Source organism: Taudactylus pleione, unplaced genomic scaffold (assembly GCF_031769625.1).
Source record: "Taudactylus pleione unplaced genomic scaffold, aTauple2 ptg000543l, whole genome shotgun sequence".
Lineage (NCBI taxonomy): Eukaryota > Metazoa > Chordata > Amphibia > Anura > Myobatrachidae > Taudactylus > Taudactylus pleione.
In genome coordinates this window covers 235,092-252,775 of record NW_028284945.1, presented here as the reverse complement: position 1 = coordinate 252,775, position 17,684 = coordinate 235,092, and the positions used below count along the sequence as shown (strand labels likewise).

General features: G+C 44.7%; 1 protein-coding gene across 5 annotated transcripts in view; it reads left to right on the top strand.

Moving 5' to 3' along the window:
- PDE4DIP (phosphodiesterase 4D interacting protein) overlaps positions 1 to 17,684 on the top strand; it is a 361,535-nt gene that overhangs the window by 200,008 nt on the left and 143,843 nt on the right. For all 5 annotated transcript variants that reach the window (XM_088451272.1, XM_088451273.1, XM_088451271.1 and 2 more), the window contains one exon: positions 832 to 1,011. In XM_088451272.1, the coding sequence (XP_088307398.1) occupies positions 832 to 1,011 (180 nt within the window). The remainder of the gene's footprint in view (positions 1 to 831; positions 1,012 to 17,684) is intronic.

Here is a 17,684-nt window from a genome sequence, read left to right as displayed (position 1 = left end):
ACGTTTCTACCACGGAATTGGTATGAGATGCCGTCAGCTGAATAGCCCAAATGGTACAAAATTCTGACAGGGGCAGGTAAGTACCCTAGCCCTCCCCTCTCCCCCCCTTATCCTAACCCTCCCCGGGGGGTGCCTAACCCTAACCTCTCCCTGGTGGTGCCTAACCCTAACTCTCCCTTCCCGTAGCCTAACCCTAACCCTCCCCATGGGGTGCCTAAGCCTATTCTAAACCCAGGTGTGCCTAATCCTAACCCCCCATCCCCGGCTAACCGCGCATACTTAACGCCGTCTGGATGTTCGTGATTCCGGCGGTCAGGATGCTGATGCTGGTATCCTGATGTCCTTCGGTATATCGGCGTCAGCATTATGCTGGGCGGTGGGTTGCCAGCGTCGGGATTTTGATTGCCGGCATCCTGTCTGCTGGCATATAAACTGCATCCCTTCTACTACACAAGTCTAAGGGAATTGATTTTATTTACTATACAGACAGCAATGTGTGTTTATGTATTTAATCTTTGTTTTGCTGTTAAGAGTTGCCATTTGCATTTTTGTTTAAATAACTGAAGAGGCGAGTGGATGAAGGTGTTATATTACATGTAGAAGAAACTGAGACATTAACAGTTAAAGATAAATTATAGATCTTAAGAATTAGACATAGCACCTCTATCCACAAAATATATCAGACTGCCAACACTTAAAATAACATTGTTACTATGATCCCTAGGTCATAACACTTTCATCCATTAACAAAAATTGGTAAAGATAATACCTTCATCCACTTGCCTCCTCAACTGTATCTTTAACAAGTTAGACAAAATGCATGCGTTTTAGAGCTTGGACAACCTTGTGAAGGCCAAGGACCTGGAATTGGAACAGATCTCTGCTGATTACAAAAATCTGCAGTGGTTAAAACAGGAAACAGAGGAGAAATACAGATGTTCCCTAAATGAGAGGGAGGCCATTATTCTACAGCTGCAAAAAACACTTCAAGAGAGGAACAAAGAGATTGAGGTGAGAACATCAGTGAGTAACTGTAAGAATAGTAATTAGAAAATCGTATACGCCCCATAAACAGATTTATTATAGCTTGAGGAGTTACTATTTGTTGTAGATTTTGTGTTATTTATTCAGTTGTCTACAGTTATGTGCATCTTTTTACAAGCTATCATGGGTAGTAAGAGGAAACACTAGATTGTGGCATATTTATTCAATTTATTTTGTGGGGAATCCCCCCAAAAAAGGTATTTCCGGTGGATCCATGCAAAGTCTAAACATCTCCAGGATGTTACAAGGAGTGTCCCTTAATTTCCAACCGCAAAAGCAGCCCCCAACAAACTCGTATTTGCAAGCTGCATTTCGGAGATGGCCCCGGCAATTAACGGCATCTAAAGATGGCGTTAGCCCATAATAGCCTATGTTACTTATCACTTTGCTTCCAGCTCTTCGGCCAGGACAGAGCTTTTTCAGAACTCTGTCCCAGCGCCCCCAACTTTGGTAGATGCATGCTGTAATCCTCATGACCAAATTGCTAGTTGGGGCAGTATTTTCATGCTAAAACCGCATTTGATACGTGGTATTTTGTAAATATGCCCTGATCATGGTTTACACCATGTTATCCTGAGAAAATTTCTAAAGGGATGGCACAATCTCCACCGCTATGATATAATACAATTTTTCTGGTGATGGAAGGAAAGAATACTTAAAGGGGTTTACACCATTAAGCAACATAAATGTAATTATTTGTTCATGCCCTCCTGAAACTTTTCCCTAATACATTTTTTTCTATACCTCATATCTATACCATCAGGACATACAGATGTGTCCAGACTGCACATCTAGCCTCCATGTGTGTTAAACAGCCCTTTTAGTTGCACCATGCCATGGCGTAACTTGTTAGCGCAAAGTGTCTTTTAATGCGACTTTTTACCTTCAAATGTGTCTTATACCCACACTTATGTGAATAGGATGCACAGGCAGCTTCTGCTGATTAAAATGATAAGCAGCATGTATAGACATGCTGCATATCATTTTAATGTGTTTAATATAATTTTTCTGTGTGTGTCTGCGGTGCATCTGCATGAGAAACGTTACGTAACAGTGTCACAGCCGTGGACACTGTAACATAGCATTTTGCATGCAGATACACCCACAGTCACACATAGAATATAGGCATTCCGCATATCATTTTAATCAGCAGAAGCTGTGCGAATAAGACGCATTTGAAGGTAAAAAAGGCGCTACCGAGTCTCACGGAGCTCCCTCGTTATGTTTAGCACACTTTTAGCTCATGAAGGATACATCTGTAGGGCCTGATTCAGAGAGAGCGGCTAATGCAATTTTTATGCAGATCGTGCGATTGTTTGCTATTGTGCATGCGTATAAGCAGTGCTGCGATTGTCTTGCGATTCCGCACACATTCGCAAAATGAATGACAGGTAGTCATAATTTGGGGGAGGTAACGGGGTGGTCAATAAAACTCAGGCGTGTCTGACCATTTAAATGCTGTTACATGGGTGTGCATAAATTAGCCCTTGCGATCTCCTACGCAGCAGGAGAGCCCTCTGCGTGTCAGTAGAGCTGCCGAGTCTGCGGCTGGTCCGACCTGCTGCTAGGGCAAGATGGCCACTGGATGTGCGTCGTTACCAATATTTACGCAGATAAGCGACATCGTACGCATATGAAAAAGCAGCAGTGGGCGTCCTTATGCTCAGGTAGGCTTTGGAAATATTAGCATGTTTTTGCAGCTGCGTTCTGTGCGTAATCGCAGCTGCGATCGCATTAGCATCCATCTCAGAATCAGACCCATAGTTTATTTTCAATGTCGTTATCTTATATTAATGCACAAAGCAGAGATGGCAGCATCTATAGGGGTTTTAAACGTTTGCACTGGCCAGTGGGAGGAGCTGGGCAGAACGTGAGCAGCGTGTAGGCACTGGTGTTCTTGTTGTACCAGGCAGTATGCAATATGATATTTGTTTTGGGGCACAAGATTATTTAGACTAGATGAATTGGTGGAGAAGACATATTTACTCAGCTGTCCATGCTTTCCAGGATGAAGCACAAACTTATCTCTATGAAACAGTACTTGGTCCTCAGAGCTGACTATTGGATGTTTTTTACTTTTAATGAGATATATTTTATTGTCTGAGAGAAATACATATTAGGCACACTTAAACCAATGCAGTTAAAAACTTCTAACACACAAAAGTGACACATCTAAGGTACTGTAATAAATACCTTCCCTTGCATTGGCCTCCTCCACCCCACGGGTTGCACAGGGATCCCAATCTTATCACAGCATCCACAGCCCAACAGGGTCAGGAAGATTTAGGTGGTGGGGTTTTTTGATTTTGCAGGCACCACTTCCCACCTTGCTCTGAATAGCCTGGGAATAATAATAATAATCATTTTAATTATATAGCGCTCTTTCTCCAATAGAACTCAAGGCACTTAACAGGTAGAAATAACAGGATACAGAGGTTTACATTTTCATAACAGTATAGAAATTAAGAATCTAATATAACAAAGATCATCAGTTGCAGGATTATTATCCTACCCACAAAGGATCCAGACGAGGCAGCCATTTTAGGCGCACTGCATAGGATCACACTGGGTAGAAGAGCAAATTACTGAGGAGAGAGCAAATTACTAGGCAGGATCCTTGCATGTTCATCAGACGCATGCATTTTTCATTCCATACAGAGTACCAGGCTAGGCAGCCAAGTTGGGCGCACTACATTGATTACAGTGTGCGATTACACAATACATAGAGATAACACGTGCAAGGATAAAAAGAAGAGTGAGCTTACTGAGTACCTTCTGCATCACCATTTCAATGGGTTGCTCTTCCTGCCCTTGAGAGGAAGGCGTCTAGTGTGCACTACATAGGAATGGTTTATATCCGGGAAGCCTTGGGGTTGTGGTCTCTCTGTTATAGTGGTAATCAGCCCAGGTTGTCTATGGCTAGAGCTGTAGCTGGTTGAGGATTTGTGGTGGGGGAGTCACTCTGGTCATATGTATTTAATTACATAAAGATGCAGATAAACCAGATAACATGATTCACTATGTGTTCTGAGCGGACATAACGTTACTTGCAGTTGTCTGCTTTTAAGCCATGTGTGTTTCTGCAATTGCGTGACATTTATATGCGCTCAGACTACTGGTGCTGCTGATTCAATCATTTAAGCTGGCATGTGTCAATTAGAATTTGACTTACAAAACGCAGTACAAATGCTTTGCATATGCTTTGCATGTATCTGACATGCAGAGCACCATTCTCTCAAAGTAAGAAGAGAAAACATTTGTTTCAGAGAATGTTAATATTACTTTTTGGGAAGCATACTTGATGCTTGCTGCTGTATGAAATTACTTTCCTTAAAGTGGTAGCACGCTGAAGAGTAGACAAAGCTAATTTGAGTCACATGTTATGAGAAGAACTAAACCTTAATCTTAAATTAATAGTTTGGGTTATCGAACATTGGGCCTGATTCAGACCCACTCGCAAGCGGGCGTACGCACGTTCGGCGTACGTAAAAAAATATTTAAATTCAAGCACTCGCTCGTATTTTCATACGAAGCTAAAAATCCGCCCCAAACTCAGGCGACCCCTCCTCTAACTAACGAGCGTGCCAAATAGCGAGCGTACATCCCCGAAATGGCTTGAAGGGAACGCACGCACAAGTACAAACCGGAAGTGGGAATGTCAGATTCCGATTACCTGCTCGTTTTTTCGGCCTACCTCCCTCAATCGTATCATGGCAATCAATGTATCAATTAGCTTAATTGTTTTTTTTTTCAACACGATGCAATAAACTTTAATCTTGTCCGTGTTTGTATTTGTTCGCAGAATACGTACGGCTGAAACCTTCGCTTTTATTGTTCAAAAGACATGTTAGCCCCAATTAAACAATTGTTCTATTTGTTTGTCTCCCCACAATTTTTCTGTGGTTCATTTCTTTATTTAAATTTGCTTACGCATGTCACTGCATCAAGCCTATCATAACTCTCAAGAGATTTGTGGCCCTGTCGAACACATGACTCATACACTAACCAATAGAATTTGTCCTGTTAATTTCCCAAATACATTAGCCAATCAAATTTGTTTGGGGTGCTTTATTAAAAATATTTTTTCAAAAAAACACCATTGCCATCATGAGATCCGTCGCATTCACCAGGCGCGAACTGCTGGTGCTCACGGAGGTGATGGACAGGCGGATCACCAGTCAGCCTCCACCCATCTCCAATAGGCGCAAGCGTTCCGCATATGCGGAGGTACGTCGACGCCTGCACTCCTTCGGCTCACGTCGACATGTTGGCCAGCTGGAGCGCAGGTGGTCGGACCTGCACCGGCGGACGCCCCGCTTGCTGGCATGCTTTCGCATGCAGATTGCGGAAAGTAAGTGTTCTGGACTGTGGTTTTCAAGTTTATCTTGTGGGCCCTAACTGCGTGTGCATGTTTTCATGTCTGTCCTATTGAGTCATTGTAGTCATATCTGCATGTGCATGTTTTCATGTCTGTCCTATTGAGTCATTGTAGTCATATCTGCATGTGCATGTTTTCATGTCTGTCCTATTGAGTCATTGTAGTCATATCTGCATGTGTATGTTTTCATGTCTGTCCTATTGAGTCATTGTAGTCATATCTGCATGTGCATGTTTTCATGTCTGTCCTATTGAGTAATATTTATTTTTTTTTGTTTGGATTCCTGTTGAAACTAACCACAATATTTTTGTCATTTTTTAGGGGCACAGCAAACACTACGGCGGCATCGCCACACAAGATGTCGGTCCCGGCCCCTCTCTCCAACCCCCAATTCGTCTATTACCCCCTCCTCCCCAGACCCTGTGGCCGAAATTTCAGGCCTACTTCCCCTCCAGCCCAATTCCCCCTCTCCTCCATCCGTCCCTCCTCCAAATACCCCCTCCCAGGATTCCGCAAACACCTTGCCCCTAGGGTTGGGGAATGTAGCGACCTCCGAGGTGGTCCAGGGAGTGGCTTCTGGCTCTGTCGTTTTGGAGAACGGTATGTTTTTAAAGTTTATTTTGGACACCACAAACTGTTTGTATGTAATCATGTGTCGTCCCCATTTTTTTTGCCTTTCTGTCGCCTTAGGGTATTTTTGGGGGTTGTCTTTACCTGTTCCTGCTGATGTCACCATACACATATCACACCTGTGTGCCTTTTTTTAGGGCCCTTGTATTTTTCCCCTTAGACATTTTGGGGTGCTGGGTTTTATCCGTGTAATGTTTTTTCTCCTTCATCCACTAGGGGACACTGGAGTTCAAGACAGTGGGGTATAGACGGTGGTAGAGTAGAGCCTGGCACTTTAAATAATTTAGAAGTGTGACTGGCTCCTCCCCCTCTATGCCCCATCAGCCCCAGTTTTAAGAATGTGCCCGAGTGAGCCGGTCACATAGGGCTGAGCTCCAGCCCACACTTAGTAATTTTATCTTATTTTCACTTTATTTTATTTTATAGCTTTCACAAAGCATTGAGGACAGGCTGACAGAGAACTGCATCTGTCAGCCTGCTACATGGAGGCATCAGGAGACCCGCCACCACTAATAAAGAGTGTGTGTCCGGGTCCCAGGCATCCTGGCAGTAGCTCAGGGAGGGACACGCCACAGCTTAATATAGAAGCTGTGTCCGTGCACCGTATGCCTAGCTGCAGACCTGATGCCAGCAGTGGTAAGTATAATCTCTTCCCCCGACTAGCGGGGGACTGAGGTAGATCTGCGGCCCCTCCGCCCCCATATAGCTGACTAAACAGCTCAGCATGCTAATGCTCCAACTGGGTCCTTATTTTAGAAGTTCCCCGTTCTATGCCCGGCATAGGATATGCCAGAGCTAACTAGGGGGCGGAGCTACCGCGCATAGAGTCGCGCGTCCGAGCCGACATCCCCCTCTATGAGGAGAGCGGTAACAGCATCCCTGCAGTCTCCGTGTAGGAACACAGCTATCCCGCATTTGTGACAGCGCGGTGCCTTGCCGCGGCTTTCATTTACAGGCGCTGTGCTGACAGATGGGGAGCGATCTCCCCTTTCCCTGCAATAAACAGGCAGTGTTACCGGCCTCTATTGCGGCTCCTTACAGAGCAGCCCTATAACGGATAGAGCCTGTGATGGGGACTCTGTTCCCGGCGGTAAAGGGGCGGGGCTTAGCTCTGACGGCCATGCTCTGCCTGGGAGAGCAGCGCGCCTCCCTTCTCCATAGCAGGGAGAGGTCTGGGCCCACAAAGAGGCTGCATCCACCGCGAGAGGCTCAGTGATGAAATACAGCGCGGACCAGTGCCTGCAAGAGCAGTAGCAACTACCTGCATACACGCAGTTTAGTTCAGTGTACACCTGCTGCACTGCTGGTGATGTCCAGCTATTGCTGCACCCTCCCCCATCCTCGCGCGGTTGCGCATGCTGAGTGATTCAGGATCTCCGCTTATGTGGTTCTGTTGAGGGGGCAGCTTGTTTCAGTCGGTGCTAGTCAGGTGGAACCATTTATACAACACAACTATCAGGTTTCCCTCTTAAAAGGAAAAGCCTTATACAGCCTCCGACTCAGCGGAGCCCGCCGCAGCTGAAACCGGCTGAGTCCGGGTCTCCCGCCCTGCAAAGCTGCATATTGCTCCTCTCCTGTCTTGTAGCGGAGGTGTTATTTTAATGGGGATTTGTGACAGGCGGTGCTGCCACACTGTCACTCTTGTGAAGCAAGATTATCATAGGAGGAGAGGCCGTGGTGTCCATCCCCCCCCTCCCCACCCCTTCCCTTGCTCCAAGAACAGCGCTGTGCAACCATAGCGTTCAGCGGCCAATTCCCAGTAAGGCTTTCCTTTAGTTATATAAGGAAAGCGACCTATGTGTGGTGCGTCCTGCACTCCAGCAGTGACATAGTATTGTGTTTCTCCTCTGCCTCACATGAGGGTGAGCTTCCCGAGGACGCGCTCTGCACTGTAGCTAGTGGCGCGGCTCTCGGTAATTTTATTCTGCGCCAAATATACAATTCCGACTAAAAGCGCTGTGCTGACGTGACATGGTCCCGCCATTTGAAGGGGAGGAGCCACATTATGCAGCGCCAGGTATTACGCCTGTCAAGCATCCCCTTGGATCTATAACAAAGGGCACCTAGCTGACTTCTGGACTTGCTCTCCGGTTGGCGCGCACTCCGCACGCGGAATGAGCTTGAATAGCTCAACCAGCTAATGCAGCGGAATGGTGAGCCATACACAGTGGGTTCTAGTCCCATCTGAGGAAATTTATTTATCATAGCCTGTGAAGGCTACCTTATGGTACACTAGTTACCCTGCCTAGATGAACATACATATATGTGGCAGCACATATACTATATTATAAGCTGGTTTTAAAACCTTCCAACCAGACTTCTGCGCTTCCCTTAAAAGGTATGCATATGTGCATCTATATAGATTTATATCTTATGTGCTCCCTTGACAGCACGCACAAGAATAAGTTAGTGACGCACTGCCGGGGCAGTGGTTGGCATTGCTGCCTCACAGCACTGAGGTTGTCTTTGCATTCCCACTTCTAAAATCTGGTGCATCTGGAGCTAAAATGGCTCACCTGATAAGGCGGGTACACCAGTAACAGAAGGGTCCCAGGATCGAAACCAGTCTGGGACAGCGTGCTGCTAACATATCCTACGCCGTAGCAGAATGACGGCCACACGCGTCACATGAGCAGTCTCCCTGCTTGAAAGTAGCCACATGTATGTATGTAGGTAATATATTTGTATTTTATACTAAGCCCTGCTTTAGAACATATAAATGTCTGGAATGAATTTTGTCCTGAGGCTCAGTTTCTTCCACGGCTCTAACTATGCTCATGTTATATTAAAAATAAAAAATTATTGTCCCTTGCTAATCTTGTAGTAGGTACGAGTAAGCATATGTGGATATATATATGTATCACTTCTTATCCTCATAAGCAGGGGTAGGATCTGTTATTAGTTTTATATCTGATACCTAGCACTCCTGACGCGGTAGTTGGCACAAGAACTCCGCTTTACACTATCTCTTCCTAAGTGTGTACATATCTGTATGGATGGATATGTTTGTATGTATGTGTGTATATATATATATATATATATATATGTGTGTGTGTATCTATCTATCTATCTATCTATCTATCTATCTATCTATCTATCTATCTCTCTATCTAAGTATGCCTATACTTTCACAATCATTAGGTTACCTATAATGTCACAGATGGGAAGCTGCCTGAGATTACCAGAAGCTGTAGGCTATATCAGTATATATTAAATTGTGGCTCTATAGACAAGTCATGTTCTGCAGCTTACATAGGGATAGTCACAATTTCCTAAGGCATTGCTTCTAGTATGGACCTGATATAGGTCCTGGGGCCTTCTTGTATCTACACACATGTAATAACGATATGTACTCGAGGGGTTATAGTTCTGTTTCTGTCAGGCTATGGCGCCCCTTTTCGGGGGACCTATTATTATTTACATCTACACTCCAGTGGCGCACTTGGTAGTGAACTGATTTGACACCAGGAATGCAGGATATATATTATATATATATATATATATATATATATATATATATATAGCATGCTGATCTCCTGGTCCAGGAGTCTGAAAAGTAAACTTACTATGTTGGCATTAACTCTTCCTTTCAAAGAGTTTGCCTTTTCATGCAACTATGTTTATGAATATTTCTTAATAATTGGGAAATCCTGTTTTTTAACCCTAACTGGGGTTATCACTACAGATATATCCCTTCTTTACTTGGGATAACTAACGCATTCTATGTACAGGTACCTGTCTCAGCATAGATTCCGGTACTCCATATTATTGTCATGTCGCATATCTCAATAAAATGAGTTTCTGAAGGGCCCCTACGTACATTTCCTATCAGTTTATAAAGAATCCAGGTTCTCTACCTTCCTCCAGGCTTACTTAGTTAATTTACATGAAGGCCCAGGGCCACCCGCCGATATAGGCAGGGTTCAGGCCTGGATTGTATTAGTTTGGTGGGCGTAATACGCACTTCACCATTATCAGTGTTAATGTAAGGATGTTATGCTAGCAGACCAATTTTGGGTTATATGTATGATTCTATATGGATAAACATCCCTTATGGAACACGCTCCGGTATAGAGTCCTGTTGTACAACCGTCTTGTCTCCACTAACCTTTTGCTAGTTTTCTACAGTATTTTCTACTGCAACATCGCCAGACTAAAGTCTGTGCTGTAGAGCATTGGTCTTAACCTACTGAAGCTACACTCTATACCTGACGTGGCTGGTTGCTGTGAGATGGAAAAGGTCAGTGACATTCTACATAGCGTCCAGAGGGCTTCTGGTCGCTCACAGGTAAGCGGGCTTACTCCACTAAATGCCTTGGAAGAGGCTCCTATTTCAGGCAACCTGACATTACATAGCCGTTATTCTCCCTTACGCACCCTAGCTGCTGTCCTAGCAGCCATCCGCTCTTTTAATCAGTTGGCTCTACGTTTTAGAGCTTTCCTGGTGTGTGGGTACATTGTTCCAACATTGAGCTTAGTTACACTATTCTACTAGAATCTGTTGGAATTATGGACTGAATTGCACATCTTTCTATTAAAGTGAGACAGTCACTATGTTCCACGCAGGGGGCCTGGTGGGTTTTTCCGTTCAGCATCTGTTGCTATTTCATCACATTGACAAGTACCTGACGGGTACCTTCATGGTTGTCTGAAGTGCTCTAGCCTTGCTGTATGGGATGCTTCCCTATATTGGTAGCGCTCCCTGGCTGGCTGTTGCATCCGTGCTCTTTAACTGCTAGGGTGTCCTGGTTGTTTCAGACTATGTTTGGGCCAGCAGTTGGTACTGACTACGCACTTCCATCTTGTTGGAAGAGGTCTGTTGTTTAGGGTTTGTTGATGTGGTTTCTTTTCTACTGCAGGGTTTCAGTTGCTGCTTATCCCTCTGTTTCCAGATTGGGTTGTACTACTGTCTGACCCTCTGAAGGGATGGTAGTCTCAATCTTCTCGAAGCCGCCTCTGCCTCATTCCCAGTGGGATCTCCACTCGTTTTAGACTTCTATGGTCTAGCCCTTTTGTTGGTTAAGAACCTTGTAGTAGTTGGACCTCAAGACTGTTTCATGGTGACTGTTCGGTCTTGCCTTTTGGCTCCCTGTATACTCTTTGTTAGGAGTCTGTGGACAGGATCAGCTTTGTATCTGTAGATTGGTATCGTTACACTTATATCTATATGAGTTATGTCCAGCAGTGCTGGGATTCTGCTGTCTGCAACTGCGGCAGCTTACGGTTTCCGAATCTGGTACGGTTTTCTCGAGTTTTGTTCTTGGGTTACTGCCCTTCTCCTATGGATTCTGGTTGGGGTTCTCTGCTCCCAACGGTCCGGCTTGGTCTGTTTTCCGATGAGTTTACAGTGTTCTGATGCTTCTCATCTGCAAATGTTTTCTCACTAGCTGCTTTATTCAATTCGATTTACGTTGTAAGTTGTGGAATTTCTGTGACTGTTCAGCAAGGAGTTCTAATTGTCTCCTATGCTCTACGACACTTGATCCTCGGCTCTTGCCTTCCGTTGGGCCTCCGGTTCTGGGAGGTTCCTGTTGTTTCATTTGGCTGAAGGGTCTGCAAGTTCTCCGCGCTTCCCACCCGGGAGGTTGGCTTTGGGACGTCCCCACTGTCTTGAACTCCAGTGTCCCCTAGTGGATGAAGGAGAAAACAGGATTTTGGTACTTACCGATAAATCCCTTTCTCCGATTCCACAGGGGACACTGGACGCCCGCCCAGCGCTGCGTACATGCCATTTTGTTGGGTCCTTATATGGTTGTGTGACTGCATGTGTTCCCTGCAGTGGTCCTCTGTTCTCCTTCAGTCGGTCTTGTTCCGTTCTGTGGACTTTCTCCTTCTCCTGGTCTTCCTATTGTCCTCCGTCTCCTCTCGGGCTCAGTTCTTAAACTGGGGCTGATGGGGCATAGAGGGGGAGGAGCCAGTCACACTTCTAAATTATTTAAAGTGCCAGGCTCTACTCTACCACCGTCTATACCCCACTGTCTTGAACTCCAGTGTCCCCTGTGGAATCGGAGAAAGGGATTTATCGGTAAGTACCAAAATCCTGTTTTTGGCCCACAAGCTTGTAAGTTTTGGTTTGCTTGTTTTGTGTTTTTTTAGAATGTTGCTTCATTATCGATTTATTAATCCCCAAACTTTTGTCACCCACAGAGGAACAGAGGCGTCGGGAAGAGCTAGTGAATTGTGTGGGCCGTATGCGGGAGCAGGTCACCGGGCTTATGCAGGGCCTTGACCATCTGTTGGTCCTCCTTAGGAATTAGTTTTTTTTTTAGTTTATTTTCGATTTGTTTCATAATAAATCAGTTTTAAATCAAGCTCTGTCTCATGCGTTTGGACTAAATCCAAGATTCTTTACACTGACATAAGTAGACTCTTCAAGCAAGGATTGCCACAGAATCTCACTACAGATTGTGTGTTGTATTTTGAATGCAAACAGGCACAAGAAACACCTCCCAGTACCAATGTCATTTTCCTTTTTTGTGGTGGTCAACATGATAGTTTACACCATTTTTCAGGTTCCTATTTGGTGGCCAAACTGCTTAGGACAATCTTACGAAGGCAACTGATTGTACAGGATTCCTTGTTGTGTTGGTTAGTACCCCGAAAACATATTACATTTTAGCTCCACTTGCTTCATTACTGGGTTACCCCTTAGGTAAAATTAACGTTTGGGAGTTTGGTTACACTTGCTTCTAACGTGCCCAAAAAGGAAACAAATTACACTCTCCAAATATTTATTCACAACAGAAATCAAAATACAAAGTGGTCACTCACAAACAAAACACACAGTGATAATCAGAAATACACCACATACCAAAAACACGAAACAAACACACAACAAATCAAGAACTGGTTGACGAAGGTCCATGCCCACATGATTTCAAAAATATGGCGTTGCAATATTGGTGTCAGAATATATTCCCGAAGTTTCAACATAAAGGTTTTTGAAGGGTAGCAGGAAGTAGTCATCGTGGGAGTGCCAAAGATTATGCAAACAAACAGAAGATGGTGCAAGAATTAATATAAAAAAAGATGAACGTTAAAAAACCGTAACACATTGGGTATACACACTGTTGTTTGGTCAATAATTACCTAAATATCGGGCCACCACATCATCGCGTATGGCCCCCCCACATACTGACCTCCGACCAACCTCGGGGGGGCCATCCTCAGGTAAGGCATCCTCTGGCTGCATTGGAACACCACTCCTTATGGCGATGTTGTGAAAGATCCCACACAGGACCACAATTTTCGAAACCATATCCGGCAAATGCATGAGCTCGCCACCAGAGCGGTGGAGGCATCTGAATCGGCCTTTTAAAAGGCCGATACAGCGCTCCACCACTTGCCTGGTGGCTGTAAGTGCGGTATTAAACTCACTTTGTGGACCTGGTGTGGGAGCCAAATAAGGAGTGAGCAGCCAGGGCATGCAAGGGTATCCACTGTCTCCTGTGAAAAAGAATAGACAACATCAGGATCACTGTGTATCAAGCTTAACATTGTTATGTACTAAATGTCTACACTTACCCAGAAGCCACGCATCACCAGCTTGGAGATTGTTTAATTTGTGCCATATCCCTGATTGCCGGATGACGAAGGAGTCATGTGCACTTCCTGGTAATTTTGCATTCAGGGACAGGATCTGGAGGGAGGCATCACATACCACCATTACATTCAGGGAGTGATAGTGTTTCCTGTTTCGAAATATGGCCTCCAGCCGTGCTGGAGGCTGAAGTGGTATGTGAGTACCATCCACAACCTCTATGATGTGTGGGAAGCCAGCTATTTGGTAAAAATTGGCCTTGGCCACACTAAGGGCACCCATATCCAAAGGCATTTGAATAAAATGATGGAGGAGCTTGAAAAGTGCCTCCATCACTGCCCTCAGGATCCGGGAAAAGGAGGATTGTGAGATGCCCGCCACTATTCCCACCGTTGTTTGAATCGATCCTGAGGCACAGAAATGTAACACCGCCATAATTTGCGTAAGTGGTGGTATTGCTGTTGGACTGTCAATTTGCCGCTCAAGATCACTCTCTATTAATGAGAGAGTGTCTATGATGATTTTGGGAGGAAGACGGTAGCGTCTTAAAACCTCATCATCGTGCATTCCAAAAAGGGTGACACGTGTTCGAAATATCTGGGGCCTTGCACGCCTACGATGCCTACGCCTGGGACGAGATTGAGGTTGGTCGGCTTCCGGGAGCATGGCCAGAACAATCCGCCCAAGATCAACCTGAAATGGCAAGATTGGAATGTAAGGCTTTGGACCCACCCCAAAAGAAATTTAAGAACAACTTAGCTTGATGCTACCATCCATTGCTGCTTACATGCCGGGGTATTGTCATGATACGTCCAAACTGAAATTAATCACAAAAAAAATTTGACAAATTTTACTCTGTGCATTTATGTTTCTAAATTTTGTGCTAGACAAAACTTAAAATATGCGAAACACACATTTGGCCAAAGAGCAAAACGACATTGCACACAGTACATCAAAATGGGTTGAAATGTTTCCCAAAAAAGCGAAAGGGCAACCACAAAAAATTTTACAGGATTAATAAGCATTTAAAAATGCGCTAATTAGTTCGCAAATACAAGTCACAATAGTAAGTAGTAAAAATGCGCTAATTAGTTCGCAAATACAAGTCACAATAGTAAGTAGTAAAAATGCGCCAATTAGTTCGCAAATACAAGTCACTATACAAACTGAGAAAAATGCGCTAATTAGTTCACAAATACAAGATAAAAAATGGACTTGCCAAGAGCAAATATATAAGAGTCCAAATCAAAAGGTCTTTGGGTCCGAAATTAATAAAAAGCTAAAAGATATGAAATTATGGATCCAAAAATTAAAAACAAGAAGAAACACAATGAGACACCAATTGAACAAAAGTTAGACTTCACAAAACTTACCAAATCAAGAGACGAGGCCAAAAAAACAAAAAAGAGAACGGAAAATAAAAATGCAAATCTAGCAAACAAAATAAACTCCAAACGCCAACTCCTTTATCCGAAAACAAGAAACTCCAACCAAGGTAACCTCCAACAATCCAAAAACGCCACCTCGACTCGAGACACACCAAGCCATAAATAGTGTTTCGTTTCCCGCACAAATTAAGGAGGGATCATAGGAACGCACAATCAATGATGCGGCCGCAAAATAAGGACGCATGTATAAATACGTCACGAAAACACATTTAAATTCTGGTGTATTTCTTGTTTGGACCTCAGACATGGCGACAGACCAGGGAAACAATGCCCAAGAGTCAGGCGGTAAGTCTTTCATGCATTTTGTATCAATGATTAATTTGAAACATAAGATTGGGCAAGTTGTGAATTTGTGAAATCTGAATATTTACACAAATAGGTGAGGAGGCTGACATGGAAGAGGCTGCTGGGCCCAGTATTCCGGCCAAAGCTGCAAAAAAAAAAAGGCAGCCACATTTCACAAGAAAGGAGATGGAGGTTTTGATACAGAAGTGTGTGGACATCCTGCCACAGGCAGACAGGAATATGAGTCTAAGCCAGAAGTGGAGAATGTGGGAAGAGGTAGCCGTTGCTGTCAATAGGGTGGGTGATTATGTCCGTCTAGCCCGGGATGTCAAATAGCGGTAAGTAAACACTTGCCCCCCCTAAAAACAAACACCATTTTAAACAAAAGGATAATGGCTTCCATTTTTTCCCACAGATGGGGCGACTTCAAATATCGCCTAAAGCAAAAACTCGCGGACAGGGCTAGGCATGCAAGGGGGACAGGTGGGGGTCCCACCCCTGTGTCATTGGAGTTGACGGATTTAGAAGAGCTGGCACAGGGGTGTGTGCAGCCTGTGGAGGTGTTTGGCGTGTCCAACATGGATACGGACATGCCAGACTTTGCGGCTCCTCATGTTGTCCCAGGTAAATCTTTTGATGTCACCAACTCTGAAATGTTAGTGGGCCAATATGTAGATTCTAATGTGAGTCTTTTCTCATTTTTCCTAACAGAGACACAGGCGGATGAGTCTGCTCCAGAGGGGAGCCTTGGCCGCCGAATTTCTGCTGGCTCGGCAGGGGAGGAACCAGTACATCCGGCTGAGGACCCTGCAGAAGCCAGTCCAGGGCAATCCCCCTCGCAGGCAGTGTCCCTCCTCACAGAACTCAATTTCAAATCGGATTTCCATACGGAGATTCTGCAGAGGATGGACGCCAGTCTGCTACGGGTGGCTGAGGCCCTGGAGCAAAATGCTGCGGCCAACGTGACCATTGGTCAGGCCCTGGCGGAAAATACCAGGGCCAACATCTGCATCGCCAATGCCCTGGAGCAGCTCGTTCGCCAGCACATGGTGGAGCCGACCTCCCTTCCTGCCGGAACATCAGGATTCTCCACCTCTGGCACAACATCAGCCAATCCTCCAAATGTGCCTAGCCCTGTGCCTAGTCCAGAGGCCACAACATCTGCCTCTGGACAGGCCAGCCCGATGACATCCCGGACCCGGTCTGGCGCCCTCCCTCCCCCATCCAAACGGGTGAAAAAACGGTGACAGCAATGGCGACTTTTCCCACACTCCTTCTGTGCTTGGCTCATATTCCTTTCTGGTCAAAACTTCCCTCTCCTTTCTTGTGAAATGTTTTTAATTTTTTGTTGTATGTTTATGTCAACAGTTATGTTGGGCCAATTTGTTTGATTTTGGGACTGATCTTTGCCAAAAAAAGATGTCCCCAAATTTTTTAGTAATTTAGTTTTGGTTTGACCAATAAATTGACGCCAAAAATCTGACATTGTATTGTGACATTATTGTACAAATGGGTTACATTTAATCCTGGCCCAAAAGGCAAAAACTTGCCAAAAAAAAAATAATAATTTTTTTTAAAAAAGGGCTCTTTAAGGAACGTTAAAAAATTCAGAAAACGAGGCAAAAATAAAATGGTGAGAAAATTAAAACATGCTGACATTATTGTTACAATAGGCCCTAACCACCAAATTGAGGCCAAAATAAACCCCCACAAATGTACGCAAATTGATTGTGTCATCCTGACATTAGCAGCTCTGATTTCCACCTGCGTACGGTTTTGTGCTATCCCAAAAAAATGATTTCAAAACACATACCAAGCCGGTTTTCAATCCAACACTAATTGCTTTTCAAATCACCCGCGATTAATCGCAACAACATCGTGGAGTCCCGGGACGGAGGAGAAGGCCATCGCCAATGTGGTCGAGTAATCCAGACCCTAAGCTGTGCGAGCATTTTGAAGGGAAAGAGGATCATCCAGTGACGTATGAGTCGGTCCGAACACATTTTACGCTCGCATCTGCTAATGTATGTACGCCCCAAAAACGCCTCGCCACGCCTGCGTTTTTCCATCTCCACCCCCGTCAACACCCAAAAACGCCCTGTTCTGTCAATCACATTTGACATGTCACTTCCTGTACGCTATTTGACGAACGAGACCAAAAAAACTCGCAATCTGCCGTACGCACATGCGCAGTGTTACACCGACGCATGCACGGTTATTCAACATCGGAACGCAACGAGCGTACTGCTGTTTGCGAGTGGCTCTGAATGAGGGCCATTGTTAGTAGATTGCACTTTGTAGTGATATTTCATTTGTTTCCACCATGAGTATTTTCAGCAATCTGCAAACCTAGAAATAT